The following is a 15,575-nucleotide window of genomic DNA, read 5'->3' on the forward strand; positions in this document are numbered from 1 at the left end:
AGCTTGTCCAGAAGTGCGCGTTCAAGGCTACGTTTCGCTTAGAGTAGAATGCGGTTGAAGTAAAAACTGCAAGAAGGGCAAGGGCGTCGTGTTGGGCTTTCTCGCGACTGACTGGAAGCGCAGTCTGTGACACGAGCGAAGCAGGCGCTTGACCCTGTCTGAGTCTGTGGTTAGCTTCCTTCTGGTTTGCTACCTTCTTCACCACTATAGACGCCTCAAGATCTCGACCATCCTCGTCTCTATCCTGTACAGCTTAGATATCAGCTTGAGCCTCTCGTACAGGAGCAGGACCGGACTGCACGCCATCTCTCCTCTTAGGATTCGGAAGGACCAACTCATCAAGCGTGACACGCGTTGACTATCCAGCTTTTCACCGCAGCAACAGCCATACAGCCACAATGATGCACGATCTTCCCACGCCAGCTCCATCGTCGGATCCTCTGATGCCTGGCTCCTCGCCTGTCAAAGGTGCAAAGGATGACAAGACTCTCTTCGCAGGCAAAACGGCCGCTGTGTCGCGTCCATTTGCTCCTCTCGACCTTAATGTCGTCGGTAATAGAGTGAAATCATTCCAGGATGCCAGAGAAAAGGCTGGTGCCACTCCTCCTCCTTCCTCGCCTCCCGCCTCTTCTGTGTTCCAATCGTCCCCTATCGCGCCTTGCCAACAGCAGCAGGCACTCGGATTTTCGCCGGTCAAGCAACAGCGCACCTCGCCAGCTTCCAACACCTCTATTCGCAGCATTGTGCTAGAGCAGAATGACACGCCTCTGTCCAGCATCGATCGGCAGCACCGCTCTATCAGTCAACCTCTCGGACTCGTCGCGAACCCAGATGGCGGCCATGTGCCTAACCTCCTCTTTGGGAGCAAGAGCGTCAGTCTGGTCATCGGCCGATCTAAGCCTTCCGGTCAGCCTCACAGTTCCTGCGATCACAATGAATATAGCGCAACAGCCACTGCCGACATTCCTGCGTCGATGCACGGTCTAGGCGCCAGTAAGATCCTTCGTGTCAACCTTGCCAATGATGCTCGTCACGTCTCGCGTGTTCACGCCATTGTCGAATGGATTCCCTTTGTTGCGCGTCCAGCTGCTTCCAAGAAGCAAGGCGTCTCGAGCTTTACCGCTAAAGGCTCTCCCATTGCAGCTCGGATCGCATCTCAGAATGGAGTCAATGGAACCTTCATCGTGCGCATCGTCGGTCAGAATGGTCTCATTGTCGACGGAAAGCGTCGCCGGGAAGGCCAGGTCTTGCGACTTACATCAGGCAAGTCTCTGATCGACTTCTTTGGCGTCAAGTGTCGTTTTGAACATGTTCCTTCCAGCACCGACCTTCCACCTTCGCCTGTCAAGTCTACGCAAGCTCGCGTTCAGGATTGGACGCAAAGAGTCACGTCGCCAGTCAAGAGGGCTACACCAAAGTCTGTTGATCGCTCTGAGATCACACAGGAGGTTGCTGCTAGTTCACCACCTGTCAGCTCGCCTCTTTCCATGCCGAGCTTGATGTCACCGAGCAAGCGTGGCGTTGCATCGCAGAGGAGAATGACCTCAGAGGCCGAAGAGGAAGACCGTGTCACCAGTTCTCCGACACCAGTCAACCGTTGGAGTGGCGGCCTTGTCGCCGGTCCCCTCAACATTCAACAGGTTCGAGCTGGAGACAGCGATCAAGAGATGGGAGGCAAAGGATCGGGTGCCATGGACGATGACGAAGAGGATCAAGATGACGAGAGTGACGACGAAGACTACGTGCCTGTAGACTTTGATACAGCGCGAAAGAGTGTGTTGGTCACTCGCAAGCCAGTCGCTACTCAAACAGCAACTGAGGGTGACTATGACGACAATGACAGCAGCTCGCTCTCTGATCTCGACTCTGGTCTTGTCGATCAGCAGATCGGAGACTCGGCTTTGGCCACACAGCCAATTGCTTCACCTGTTCCAGCACAGCGAAAGCGAACAGTGTTGGCAGGCAGCACCCCTCGCAGCCGCGAATCGTCAGCCAAGCCTGCTCTCGCTGACGCCCTCACCGAGTCGCAAACCAGAATGCCACCTCCCGCAGCCGCCATCGCTAATGTACGCAGCGCAGCTCGGAGATCCGCTAGCAACAGTCCCGCGCCCTCCTCCCCCCTCCCCGGCTCTTCCGTACAAGAGCTTCAATCTCTCGCTCGCAACTGCATCCGCCAACTAGCCCCCACCTACGACCTTCCCGGTCTCCTCGCAGGAGCAGTCGTCTTCCACCGTACCGCTACCATCTCCGCCTCTGAAGCAGTCCGCTCCGTTCTCAGCACCACCCCCGGGCTCATGAAAGGCGAAGCAGGCGAGCATTCCGTCGCATTCTCCCCCTCCAAGCGCAAACTGCCTGGCTCAACCACCCTCCAACACGGCTGCATTGTCGAAGGCTGGCCCACAACCCCTGAAACCAACGAACGATGGACCTCGATCGCACGAAAAGCTTGGCGAGAACATCTCGAAGTAGTCCTCCAATCCTCTCCGATGTTCGGTGTCATTCAGCGCGCAGGAAAGGATGCTTCTGGAAACCCTCTCGAATGCTGGTACTACTACGATAAGGAGAATGACCCTGATAAAGAGAGGGCGGAGAATCTGGGTGTGTTTGCTAAACCAATGAGGAAGGCGCTCAAGGGTCAAAAGCCGATCTTTTGGAAGCAGAGTGGATATGCTTCCCGTCAGACAGACGAGGTTGTGGAGACGAAGAGTTATACACAGACAGTACAGGCTGCAGCGAGTTCAAAGGGGAGGATGGATCAGGAATCGATGGACATTGCTACCGCCTCCATTCCCTCAAGTTGCGTTGGGAATGGGAGGAAGAGAAAGGCGCAGGCTCATGAGGAGACACAAACTGGAGTCAAGGATGAAACTAGTGCAGAGACGCTGGACGAAGAGAGACGGAGGGAGAAGCTGAGGGCAAAGATCGCAAAGAGCGGATTGTGGGACGAGACTCAGCCAGAAGAAAAGGAGGAGCCCACGTGGGATAGGAAGGGTGATCAGGACTATAGGAAGGGTCGCAAGTGAGTCGAGGCCCATCTCACGCTCCATACCGTATTCTGCTACAGATATGAGTGATTCATTCTATGGAAGTGCTCATTCTATGTTCGGTCGCGTTTTGATCTTGAATGCATGCTCTTTTCGAAAGTATATGGTGGGTCAAGATGAAAAGTATACCCTGAGAGCATGTGGCTGACCCTGCGGCTCCGTCTGAAGCCCGAGCAGCCGACCGATGAAGGCACATGCTCAAGTTACTTTAACGTCTTGTGCGTAGTTGTGAAATAAGAGTAGTGGTGGTCCAAAGACGATTTTTCACCAAACAACACATATTTGGCATGGTCGCTTCAACCATCAACACTGATCTTCGGCATCTTCGTGCTCAAGCAATGTCAGACAGCGCAGGCAACATGAACAGGAGCAGACCTTTCGGGATCGGTTCGGACTTCTGCGTGTTGTTCATAGCTGTGAATTGGGTTCGACACGATAACCAACTTACAGCCTCGGCGTTTGGTTGTCCGATTTTGCACGTTTGCGGCGAAAGACCCTTGAAGCCGATTCGGTCAACGGTCGCTTTTGTTTTCTCGCAACTCTGCTGAGCGGAGTCAAGATCGATGGGTATGCCGACATCATGCTCGCCCTCGCCCGACCTTGCCGATTCCGTACCACGGTTGTACCACTTCCCTATCCGCTTTTCTTGCTAGCGGCTGAATAATCCTACGATTCCCATGTCGGTCATACGGCGAGCCATCCCTGCGTGTTATTCGGTATCGTGGACTCCAGGGAAGTGGGCTTTGCGGATCGGCGAATGGTTGCAGTGAAGGTTCAACCAACCATGCTTCGCTGATCCTCCAGACCTCCATGAAGAAAGCACTTGCAGGCGCAAAAAGGGGGTCAAACAAAACCCCAACCATGCGCGATTCCGATTCCGATTCCGATTCCGATCTCGAACAACACCGCGGGGTTCCCAAAAAAAAAAAAAAAGCTTACAGTGGATAAGTTAACCGAATCCTTGTTTCTCACCTTCTCTCTGTTATTGTTCTTGTCTCACCATCCATCACTTCGTTCGGGATGCCAGACTTTCCGCATCTCTGAAGAAAGCCCTCCTTCCGAATCTGTCGGCGAGTCAGCTGCTCTCACCCACCACCCACCATCCTTCTTGCAATTCCTGAGCGCCAAACGCGGTACGAAGGGTATAAAAAGTGACGAAGCCACAACCCCTACTTCGTCTTCCGGTAATTGTTACCTTCTATACTACACCCTGCTTTTCGGACGGATCTTGGACTTTGGGATGGACAAAGAGTAGGTGGCGCCCAAACGACGAGACGCCTATATCTTCCCTCTCTGCCCATACATCTAAACCTACACGTGGAATCATACCTCAAAGGAAAGGTAGGACAAGATGAGCTCGGTCGATCCTGGATCAGTGCCGCCATTGGGCGCTGTCCAACCTCAAGCATCCAGCAGTACAGCCAACACATCACGTAGCTCGCACGATGCGGGGTCCATCACCGTCGGATCTTCTTCCCAAAACGTCTCTAACAACGGACTCACCAATCGCAAATCCAACAGCAAAACATCACACATCAACGACGAAAAGAACTACTCATCTACCGAGACAACTCCCACCATTGCTACATCCTCAAAGGAAACAAAGAGATGTGGCAGTCCAGCAATGTACCCCCTCTTCGACGGCGACCTGCCGTGGTCTCAACGCTCTTGGGCATACCAACTCGTCCCCTTCCGTGGAATGTGGTATGATCTCCGTCGTCGCCAACCCTATCTCGCCTCGGATTGGACCGACGGCTTCGAACCACGCAACTGGTGGACCGTCTTCAACTCTGTCATCCGGATGTACTTTATCAACCTCATGCCTGCCCTCGCTTATATTCTGGATATGAACTACCGCACGGACGGTTCGTACGGGGTGAACGAAGTCATCCTAGCTTCGGCCCTAGCTGCGATCGTGTTCTCCATCTTTTCCGTCCAACCGCTCACTTTTGTAGGCGTGACGGGTTTGATCAATTTGGTCAACTATACGCAGTACAACATCTTCGTTGGATACTATGGGTTCGATAGGATGGAGTACTTGAGGATACAGGCTTGGTCGTTGATCTGGGCGGCAGGATTCCACTTCGTGGTGGCAATCTTTAATGTATGCGATTTCACCCGGTTTATTACTGATATGACTAGCGAGACGTTCGGCTTCTACGTAGGCGTCATCTACATCCAGAAGGGAATCGAACTCTTGATCGAAGAATTCAATCCATTGCCATTGGACAACACAACAGGCTGGCTCTCAGTAACGATCGCAATCCTCTTCACCGTTTCCGTCTACCTCGTTGCCAAAGTGGGAAACTCAACATACCTCCCCTTCCGCATTCGAAACCTGGTAGCGGGGTACGCATTCGCAGCTGGGTGTATATTTTGGACCGGCTTCAGCCATTTCCCGAAAAACTCCTTGGAGAGGGTACCGATAGAAAGATTGCCTATCACAAAAGCGTTTTTCCCATCTTTGGACAGATCATGGTTTATCGACTTTTGGAACATCGAACTGAAGTACGTCTTTGTTGGTGCACCGTTGGGATTTTTGATCATGTTGCTGTTCTACTTTGATCACAACGTTAGCAGTGTCATGTCTCAAGCGAGGAATTATCCTGTGAAGAAACCTGCTGGGTTTCATTGGGATTTCTTTCTGCTCGGAATCACGACGCTCGTTTCTGGGTTTCTTGGTTTGCCGGCGCCGAATGGGTTGGTTCCCCAGGCTCCGGTTCATACCGAGACGCTTTCGGTTTATGCTCAGGTGGAGAAAGACGATCATACAAAACGCATCGCTAACGAGACCTCCTCCAAGAACAAACGCAAGATGAAGACTGTCAAGCAACACCATATAGTAAACGTTCGAGTGGTGGAAAACCGCCTTTCGCACTTCATCATTGGTCTTTTAACACTTGGAACTATGACTCGCCCTCTCTTGGTCGTACTCGGTACAATGCCCCGCGCCGTATTCGCCGGAATCTTCATCCTGGTCGGGTGGGCCTCCATCGAACGCAACAACATAACCATGCGAACTCTTGCCATCTTCCGCGATCGTCATCTCTCTCCCGCCGACGAACCATTGAACTCTATCCGCCGCAGTAAAATCGCCCTCTTCGTCGGAATCCAATGGCTGTTCGCAGCAATGACAATCGCCATCTCCGCTACAATCGCAGGAATCGGGTTCCCAGTGATCATCACACTCTTGATTCCACTCAGATATTGGGTGGTTCCGAAGTGGTTTAGCCCGTTAGAGTTGAAGGTGTTGGATGCGGCAACGGCGGATGCGGATGGTGTTTTGGCGAGTTTGGGTCATGAACCGGAGAGAGTTACGGGGAGGGGAGTGGAGATTGCGTTGGATACGGGGATTGCTGGTGAGCTGTACCCGAGGAAAGGGCTGGATGAGGAGGAGGAGGGGAGGGGGGATAAGTTTGCTTCGGAGGTGAGGGATGAGTATGCGAAGAGGAGTAGAAGGGTGGGTGGGAACGATGAAGAGGCGAACATTGGTGGTGGCGGGGGTGCGGTTCGGAGTGTTGCTGGGGTTGGTGGGCGTGAGACGGCTGATCCGGAGAGGCATGTTGCTGCTGCGTCGGGTGAGGGGATTATTGCTGGGGGGTTGGGGTCCGGTGCTGCAGCTGCTGCTGAGGATGATCGCAAAGAGGAGGCTGAAGAGATCGCTGAGGAGCAAGATGAAGAGCAAGAGGAAGAGGCCGATAAGGGTAAGAGTATCGAGCGAGAAGAGACGCCAGCTGACCCCGCACCTGCTGTTATCGCTGCCCCTGCCCAACCACGAGCATCTTCCAGCTCGCGGTCCGTCGACCAGGTCGGCCAAGCTACACCAACCGGACAGCCAAAGTCGCCAAGGAAACCTCGCTTCGTCTCAATCGAGAACCCACGTAGAGGCGCTGGTTCGCCTCCACCGCCTGTGCAGTGGCGCGATTCTGATGCCTAGTTCTGGACCTCCAGCACATTCGATCTCTGTGTAGTAGCACGCACTCTCGCTTGGATGTACCTGAAGATCAATCATTTACTTGCACACTTTGTGGAATGGCTGAGGACAGTTGAAGCATGCGGTGTCTCGGCTATTGAAGCATGCAAATGCAGCCTTTGCCAAGCCCACACATCCAATCACCAACTTCACTCACTTGGACTTAGTGCATTGTCCAGGCTGACTGCCAAACCTCAAGATGCTGGTCATCAGACAGCCAGTGTTTTCCTCCTTGACCTCTTAGTTACTCCCTTACACTCCTGCCCTATCAGCTCTTAGTACCACACATGCATACAAAGAGGATTGAGGCATATATAAACACTTGATTCACCATGTACTTAGAAATGAATCACTATTGCAATTGATACTTGTGATCACTGACTTTGATGCACCTTCAATTGATCTTGACAATGCTCTTCAACTGATTAAGAGTCTGACTGCTCTTGCCACACAATCCTCAACACCATGCCTTCGCAACCCAACAACCTGCATCCCACCAATGACCCCTCACTTAAGGACTCCTCTGATGACCAGGCTGAAACAATTCCAGCACCTGCAGACCATCAAAGAACTGCCAAACACAATACCAACTCCTCTGACAATTCTGATAGCAATGACAGTGAACCAAACAAACCTCTGCTTGATCTTAATGACATCAACAAAATGAATATCAACACCCTCCAGAACATCATCACACAATCCACCCTGCACAAATGCGCCAAGACCTCCTCATATAAGCTACCCTCCAAGCACTGTGGTTTCCTCCATGAAGTGACCCAACTCAATGATGCACTAAAGGACACCCCCAAACTAACCATGAAGAACTGGCACACCTGGAACCCTTGTTTCCAGGACATATTGGCCTTGTGGTCCCCAGCCCTTAAGCACCTCAACAGCACCACCAAATTAGGTGATAAAAAGTACTGCCAGAAACTGGGTGCAAAACTCCACACAATCATCCAGAGCAACACCAAGCTCATCAGCCAGGATAACATAAACTACTTGTTCATGTGACCTGCAAATACTGAATCATGGAGGACCAACAAATTATATGCCTGACTCAAGAAAGACCTCACCAAGATGGAGCACATTGCTGAATCAACCCTCTGTCAGGGGTCTCGCGCCTGAAACCCAGGTCGGTCTGTCGAGATACTCGGTGACTATCAAACTGTGCAACAGCTATTGTCTCAGTATTGGTCTCAATGAGCTACGTCACTTGGCAACTATCAAGTTGCATGATGATGGTGGGTGGCATTTGTTGTATATACAATTGTAGGTTTCAGCTGACCTCTGTGGACACTCCATTCAGGGGTAGCTCAGCACAATCAATATCAATATGTAGGTTATGATGACACCAAGGTCTGGTGTGAGTGTTGATGATGATGAGGTTGATGGTGTTGGTGATAAGGTTGGTGGCATCAACAAGAGTGTCCAGTGTGTTGACTGATGCTTGGAGTGATCCCCAGACCACAGTGGACTACTGCCTTCAGTTCTATCTTAATCTGGACTGCTGGTTTGCTATGAACTGCCTTCAGATGTCAGGTAGTGGTGATACAACACACACACTACAAGGAGGAGCAACCTTGATAGATTGCTACTATGCTGACTGGAACTAATATATACTTATGCTGAAGTGATAACTAGTTATGGTGTGTGTAGAGTGGATGAGGATCCACTCGACCTTTGATGATGAGAAAGTATGGTTATATACCTCTTCACAGCATCACCAGCAACACTGCTCCTGCTCTCTCTCTCCAGAGAGTACCTTCTTCATTGAGTACTGTACAGGGGGCCCCTCTAGCACCACTCCTGTCCTCCTTGAGCTATCCTGCTTGCTTGGCACCCCTGTGCCTCTTAAGCTGTGTCGACTCCTTCGACACTGCTCCTCCTCCTTGCTATCCTGCTTGTTTGGCACCCCTGTGCCTCCTGAGTGGTGTCGACTCCTTCGACACTGCTCCTCCTCCTCAGGACCTGCTTGCTGGTTTCCTATACACTGCTCCTTCTCCTTTGACTGGTGACGGTTCCTTTGACTCTTGTCTCTCGAGCCCCTGAGTGGTAACTGTCTGCATGCTCCTTGAGCTTGGTCCTCTTTGTGGCTGTGCCTGCTCCTTGAGCTTGGTCCTCTTCTGCATGTGAGTCCATAGGAGTCCATGGTCTCCATGGAGACTGCACTACGACCATGCTCTCTACTGGTATCAACTAGATCTCCGATACCTGTGCTCCTTCCATATGAACCAGTGACCCTCCTGCTTCTTGAGCATTCAGGCCCATGACATATACCATGTGGAAAGGTTTACAAGTTAGTGAAGAGCCTCTATGGTCTCAAACAGTCTGGACAGGAATGGTACAAGGAAATGGACTCACATCTGTGCCACCTAGGGTTCTTCTTGGTACAAGAAACCCCATGCATATACTCCAAAGGGGCAGGTGAAGAGCAGGTAATCATCATAGTATATGTTGACAATATGCTCATTACTGCCCCTCACAGACATCAGATCAACACAGTGAAACAATCAATCATTGACAAATGGAAAATTGAAGACAACAGGCCAGTGAAGGAGTTCCTCAAGATAAAAATCACATGCAATTGAAAAAAATGGACAATTGACTTGGATCAATGGGCATATATCAAAGACATCATCAGTGAATGGATAGGCCCAGACAACAAAACTTGGGTCCCTATGACTACAACACCAGCCAAAGTGGAGGCAGATATCAAAACCCACAATGACCTCAAGTGTGATTACCCAAAGCTAGTAGGAAAACTCCTTTGGGTATCAACCACTGTACACCCCAACATCTGTTATACAGTAAATATGCTTGCAAGACACATGTCAAAACCTACAGAGGAGGTGATGTGAGCAGTGCTATGTGTCATCAAGTATCTAAATCAGACCCAGGATGATGTCCTGTAAATTGGTGGTAACAACCCCAACAATAATGTCATCAAAGCCTACATGGATGTGAATTGGGCTTCTGATCCCAATACCAATTGGAAGAGTACATTGGGCTCAGTCATCAAGATTTTTGGCAGTGTTGTGACCTGGAATTCACATGTCCAAAAATGTGTTGCCAGTTTGGCTGTAGAAGCCAAATACATTGCTGGTTTGGGAGCCACAAGAGAAGCACTCTTCCACAAGCATCTACTCTGCAGCCTTGGATTTGGAGATCACATGCCTATTGTATTCACTGACAACACCAGATGCATTCAGGTAGTGAATGACCCTGCCTTACATTCAAAACTCAAGCATGTTGATACAAAATATCACCTCATCCATGATCATGTACAAGAAGGGGACATCTCCATAAGGTACAATAACACTGATAGCAACATTGCAGATTTCCTCACCAAACCAGTCTCCAAGACCCTCTTGGCACATACACAAAAACAATTGGGAATGATTAATGTTGGATCATAACATAGCTCAGTCAGTGAGGGGGGGGGGGGAGTTGAAGCATGCAGTGTCTTGGCTATTGAAGCATGCAAATGCAGCCTTTGCCAAGCCCACACATCCAATCACCAACTTCACTCACTTGGACTTAGTGCATTGTCCAGGCTGACTGCCAAACCTCAAGATGCTGGTCATCAGACAGCCAGTGTTTTCCTCCTTGACCTCTTAGTTACTCCCTTACACTCCTGCCCTATCAGCTCTTAGTACCACACATGCATACAAAGAGAATCAAGGCATATATAAACACTTGATTCACCATGTACTTAGAAATGAATCACTATCACAATCAATACTTGTGATCACCGACTTTGACGCACCTTCGATTGATCTCGACAACGCTCTTCAACTAGGACTGACACCTGTTCCCGTGTGACAGCTCTGCGTAGAGGATGAGAGAAACGCGGAAGTCGGATTAGAATTTTTGGTGTGGTTCAGAAGAAATACGCACGATGCTTCAGTCCGTTTCAGCTGTTACCTAACGTTTCCTGTACGATACCAAGCACAGCTTCCTTCGCCGCTGCATCTAGAGTAGCTCCCCATCGACAGCAGGAATGAGTCTTGCAAAACTATGTTGCTCGAGCAAGCTACCAGGCTTGGCCGCAAGTCGAGTGGTCAGCCTTGCGCCTCGTACGACCTTGCTCGCCGGTCGAACAACCCCGACCTCCTTCTCCCGCTCAACGTCACATCTACGTCTTACCTCCTCGCATCTCATCCGCAACTTCACCTCGTCGCCCATATTCCTAGCCGCGGAAAGAGCTGCAGCACCACAAGCAGAAGCTCACCCGATCTCTCTCCTCCGCAACATCTCCATAATCGCACACATCGATGCAGGCAAAACAACCCTAACCGAACGCCTCCTCCATCTTACCAACGCCGTCTCCAGCTCCGGTGCTATTCCAGGCGACGTCGACTCCGGATCTACCGTAACTGATTTCCTCGAACAAGAACGACAGAGGGGGATTACAATCCAGAGTGCTGCTGTTGGGCCTGTTTGGTGGCCTTCCCCCTCCCCCACCCCCTCTTCTGCAGGGAAGAAGAAGAGGGATACGGTTGGGATCACATTGGTAGATACACCAGGACATATCGATTTTGGGATTGAAGTCGAGCGAGCACTACGCGTAGTCGATGGAGCAGTAGTAGTGTTGGATGGTGTAGAAGGGGTTGAATCTCAGACGGAGAATGTGTGGGGGCAGGCTGCGAGGTATGATGTGAAATCGAGCATTCTTTTTGTCAATAAGTTGGATAGGATGGGCAGCTCGGTCGCGCAAAGTTTGAGGAGTGTGATTAGGTCTGGTTTGCATCAGAGGCCATTGTTGTTGCAGTTGCCAGTGCCGGTGGAGGGGAGGAATGAACCGGGGATAAGTGGGGTGGTTGATTTGGTTGAGATGCAAGCCCTAACCTTCTCGGGGAAAGCGGGGGAGGTGGCGAATAGGAGAGAGCTGAAGGTGGGGGAAGAGATGTATGAAGAGGCGAAGGAAGCTAGGCATGCACTGGTGGAATGTCTCGCGTCACTGGATGATGTGTTGTTGGAGGAGTTGTTTGGATTGCCGACGGGGAGTGGGGAAGAACCGCACGGTAAGATGCCTGCTAGCTCGCTGAAGCAGGCAATTAGAAGGCAGACGTTAGCGGGCACGATTTTGCCGGTATTGTGCGGGTCAGCAGCAAAGAATATCGGTGTTCAGCCGCTGTTGGATGCTATTGCTGACTACCTCCCTAGTCCTGCCGACAAAAGCGAAGTTGTCGGCACCGTTACTGGTTCCTCCTCAATCATTTCGAAAGACTCCGCAAAAGGGGAGGAAGCAGGCAGCGCCGGAAAAGAAATTTCAGTCTCGCTCAACGACAAACGAACAACAGCCCTAGCCTTCAAAGTCGTACATGACAAACGTCGAGGACCCACCACTTTCATCCGTGTCTATTCCGGCACCCTCCATCGTTCTTCCGTCTTGTTCAACACAACCACCGGTGCTAGAGAACGCCTCTCCCGTGTCCTCTTCCCCTTTGCAGACCAGTATGTCGAAACAGCTACCATACGCGCAGGTCAAATAGGTGTAATCCTCGGCCTAAGAGACACTCGTACTGGCGATACACTCGTTGATATTTCCTCCACCCCCAACTCGCCCTCCAACTCCAAATCCACCACCAGCAAGCCCCTCGATGCGAACGAATCAAAATCTCTCCGACTTAAAAAAGTTCACATACCACCACCAGTTTTCTCCATGTCACTCGAACCCGCATCCAAATCTGACGTCGATTCTGTATCGGAAGCGCTACACCTCCTTATTCGCACAGACCCCTCGTTGCGGCTGGATGAAGCAGGAGCAAGCGCGGGAACAGGTACGGGTCAGACGGTGCTGAGTGGTATGGGAGAATTGCATTTGGAGATCGCAAAGGATAGGTTGGCGAATGAGTTTGGTGTGAATGCTAGGATGGGGGCTGTTAGGGTAAGTTATAGGGAGACACTGGGTGAGGAGGTCGGTGTTTTGGAGGTGAGGGAGACGGTGGAGAGGGAGTTGGCTGGCAAGAAGATTAAGATTGGGGCAGAGATGAGGGTGAGAGCGTTGGGTGAGGAGTTGGGGAGGGTGAACGATGCTGATGCGATTAGTTTTGGTGGGAATGTGATTAATATTTCGTTCGATTCTGGATCCAACCATGACGGTAACAAGGCAGGTAAGGAGGGTAAGGAGGAGAATGATATAGAGGCATACTTAGCCGACAGCCCACGACAGAGCAAGTCCAAATCTTCCAAAGATTCTTCAACCACCTCTTTGGACAGTAGTAGGCCCGGTATGGACCCAACCACTCTAGCCACAATGTTCAAAACCGGCATGGTCGCTGCTCTCTCCCGTGGCCCTCTAACCTCGAACCCCCTCATGGGTCTCGAAATCTCCATCTCCAACATCGACTTGTACGGCCCAGAACTTTCTTCTTCAGCAGCAATCTCCTACCTCCTCTCCCGCCTTCTCCGTACACTTCTCCGAACCAAACCAAAGCTCAACCCCGATACCGGTCTCCCCTCAGGTCCGGCTGCGGCGAGGACGACGTTAATGGAACCGATGATGTCCACTCGCATCATGGTGCCGGAAGTGCACCTTGGGAAGGTGATCAATGATATCACCTCTGAACAGGGGGGATTGGTGCAGGATGTAATTCACGCTGCTTCAAGTTCGGAGGTTAGTAGAGGAGAGACAGGAGGGAAAGAGGAGGTCTATATCCCGAAATCGAGCAACAGGTTCGAATTGCAATCTTCGGCGGCGAGTTCTGGGGCAAAGGGTAAAAGTGATGGGGGCGAGGGAGGAGGAAAGGCGGAGATCCACGCTGTGGTACCATTGGCGAATCTAGTAAGGTATTCGTCAAAGCTAAGAGCACTCGCGGCGGGAAATGCTCAGTTTAGTATGCAGTTACAGGGATTTGCCAAAGTCTCACCTTCTAGGCAGAGTGAAATTCTTCAAGACTTGGGTCGATAGTTGTTGCATTCGCACCCATGGAAATCTTATGAACCATCCTTCTTTCTGCCCGTCAAACCGCATTCTGCGTGCGCAAGAGTGCGCAAGAGTGAAGAATTGAACGGTTGAAGTCTAAGTTATCATGACGATGCGCTGTTTGCTGAGGACGGGGCAATGTCAACACCATTCACCCTAATCCTATCGCCGTTCTCCATCTTCCCAGCATCCCTCTTGTACCCCTCCAACAGGCCCTTGTTGACTTTACTACCTCCGCAGACTTCCACTACGATGTTCAACTTCCTCTCCTTCTTCCCTTTTAGCCCTTTCGATCTCTCCACCAATTGTTTCAGAATCCAAGGATGAAAAACGGGTGTAAGAGCAGAAGCGCAAGACAATTCGACCATTCTTCCATTTGCATCTTGACTCTCGCTAAACTGCCAACAAGCGCTTGCACTGAGTTCATCTGCCACCGTAAGCGTCGTTACTCCTCCCGCGCCAGCATTGCTGTTGTAGTGGATCGCATCGTGTACGGTGGCAAGAGAGCATTTCTTAGTGCCCATACTTGTACACTTACTCGCAATCCTCTCTAGCGCCACTACATCTTTAGGTAGTTCCGCCCCAGGTTCCGAGGGGGATGCATCGAGGGAAAGATTGAAGCTGTTTACTCCAAAGTTCTGCACCGCAACCAAAGTAGGTTTTGTCCCTTTCTGCCTATTGACGCCCTTGATGATCCCACGGAGCAAACCTCCCCCGCCGGTCGAACAGATAATCGCATCAACTTCCCCCTCCCAACCTTGCTCTGCGAACTGATCGTAAATCTCATCCACCAATCCACTATGACCTTCGACCAGCTCGTTTCCGATAAAAGGATGAACATAAACTCCACCTTTCCCTTTCAACTTCTCCGCTAGCCCTCTAGCTCCATTGTCAGCTTGATCCCATGAATCCCCGCCCACAACAACCTCTGCTCCCATCCCTCTCAATTTCTCCACTACATCTGGTTCAGTACTACTCGGAACAAAGATAGTACTTTGTACCCCAGCACGAGAAGCAGCGTATGCGACGGCTAACCCAGCATTGCCCCCGGAAGAAGTTACAAGGCGAGTATTGGATGTACCGTATTGAGCAACGGCAGATTGGCAGATTTTTCCAATTCCACGGATCTTGAATGAGCCCGAGGGTTGGTCGCAATCAAGTTTTAGGTAGATGTTGTGGTCGGTGAGGGAAGAGAGGAAGGAGGAGTGGATAAGGGCAGTCTTGGCGTGGAGTGGAGTGGTAGTGGGTGAAGAAGCCGTTGGGATGTCGCCTGTGGGAGGGAAGACTGTTCCTGGTTCGAATGAGATGGTCATTATTGCTGTATCTATCTATGGAGCCTGGTCTAAGGAGTGAGATGTTGCACGAAGCAGTCAGTAGTAAAGGATTGAGGGAGAGATGGAAGCCGGGCTTGACCTTATATGGTGTTGAGGAAAGCAGCTCAGAAGGAATGGGAGGGGGGGGTGGACGACCACATGCACTTCTGACTACAGGGTGGCTCCCAGGCTAGTCAACTGTTCGGCGAATTTTCTCCAGTCTTCCTCCTTGGCCCCCCGCGTTTTCGTTCAGGGTCTGACCGACCGGCTGTCCACGGTGACGTTTCTTCCCGCGGATACACCAATCATCCGGC

The 15,575-nt window shown here is 51.2% G+C and overlaps 6 protein-coding genes across 6 annotated transcripts; 5 read left to right on the top strand and 1 right to left on the bottom strand.

Moving 5' to 3' along the window:
• Window positions 1-398: 398 nt before the first annotated feature.
• UHO2_02737 (uncharacterized protein) lies at window positions 399-3,023 on the top strand (the record flags this gene model as incomplete). Its single annotated transcript, XM_041555525.1, has 1 exon — window positions 399-3,023. One exon carries the CDS (start codon window positions 399-401, stop codon window positions 3,021-3,023), a length of 2,625 nt encoding a protein of 874 aa, XP_041411459.1.
• Window positions 3,024-4,395: 1,372 nt separating this feature from the next.
• UHO2_02738 (uncharacterized protein) lies at window positions 4,396-6,981 on the top strand (the record flags this gene model as incomplete). Its single annotated transcript, XM_041555526.1, has 1 exon — window positions 4,396-6,981. One exon carries the CDS (start codon window positions 4,396-4,398, stop codon window positions 6,979-6,981), a length of 2,586 nt encoding a protein of 861 aa, XP_041411460.1.
• Window positions 6,982-7,482: 501 nt separating this feature from the next.
• Window positions 7,483-8,031, top strand: UHO2_02739 (uncharacterized protein; the record flags this gene model as incomplete). The annotated part of the gene is made up of 1 exon (XM_041555527.1): window positions 7,483-8,031. The coding sequence occupies one exon, from the start codon at window positions 7,483-7,485 to the stop codon at window positions 8,029-8,031; it is 549 nt and encodes a 182-aa protein (XP_041411461.1).
• A 1,943-nt stretch (window positions 8,032-9,974) lies between these two features.
• Window positions 9,975-10,436, top strand: UHO2_02740 (uncharacterized protein; the record flags this gene model as incomplete). Its single annotated transcript, XM_041555528.1, has 1 exon — window positions 9,975-10,436. One exon carries the CDS (start codon window positions 9,975-9,977, stop codon window positions 10,434-10,436), a length of 462 nt encoding a protein of 153 aa, XP_041411462.1.
• A 584-nt stretch (window positions 10,437-11,020) lies between these two features.
• UHO2_02741 (uncharacterized protein) lies at window positions 11,021-13,933 on the top strand (the record flags this gene model as incomplete). Its single annotated transcript, XM_041555529.1, has 1 exon — window positions 11,021-13,933. One exon carries the CDS (start codon window positions 11,021-11,023, stop codon window positions 13,931-13,933), a length of 2,913 nt encoding a protein of 970 aa, XP_041411463.1.
• Window positions 13,934-14,052: 119 nt separating this feature from the next.
• On the bottom strand, window positions 14,053-15,261 carry UHO2_02742 (uncharacterized protein; the record flags this gene model as incomplete). Its single annotated transcript, XM_041555530.1, has 1 exon — window positions 14,053-15,261. The coding sequence occupies one exon, from the start codon at window positions 15,259-15,261 to the stop codon at window positions 14,053-14,055; it is 1,209 nt and encodes a 402-aa protein (XP_041411464.1).
• Between the last annotated feature and the right edge of the window lie 314 nt (window positions 15,262-15,575).

Source organism: Ustilago hordei (assembly GCF_900519145.1).
Source record: "Ustilago hordei strain Uho2 genome assembly, contig: UHO2_contig_04, whole genome shotgun sequence".
NCBI classification, from domain to species: Eukaryota; Fungi; Basidiomycota; class Ustilaginomycetes; order Ustilaginales; family Ustilaginaceae; genus Ustilago; species Ustilago hordei.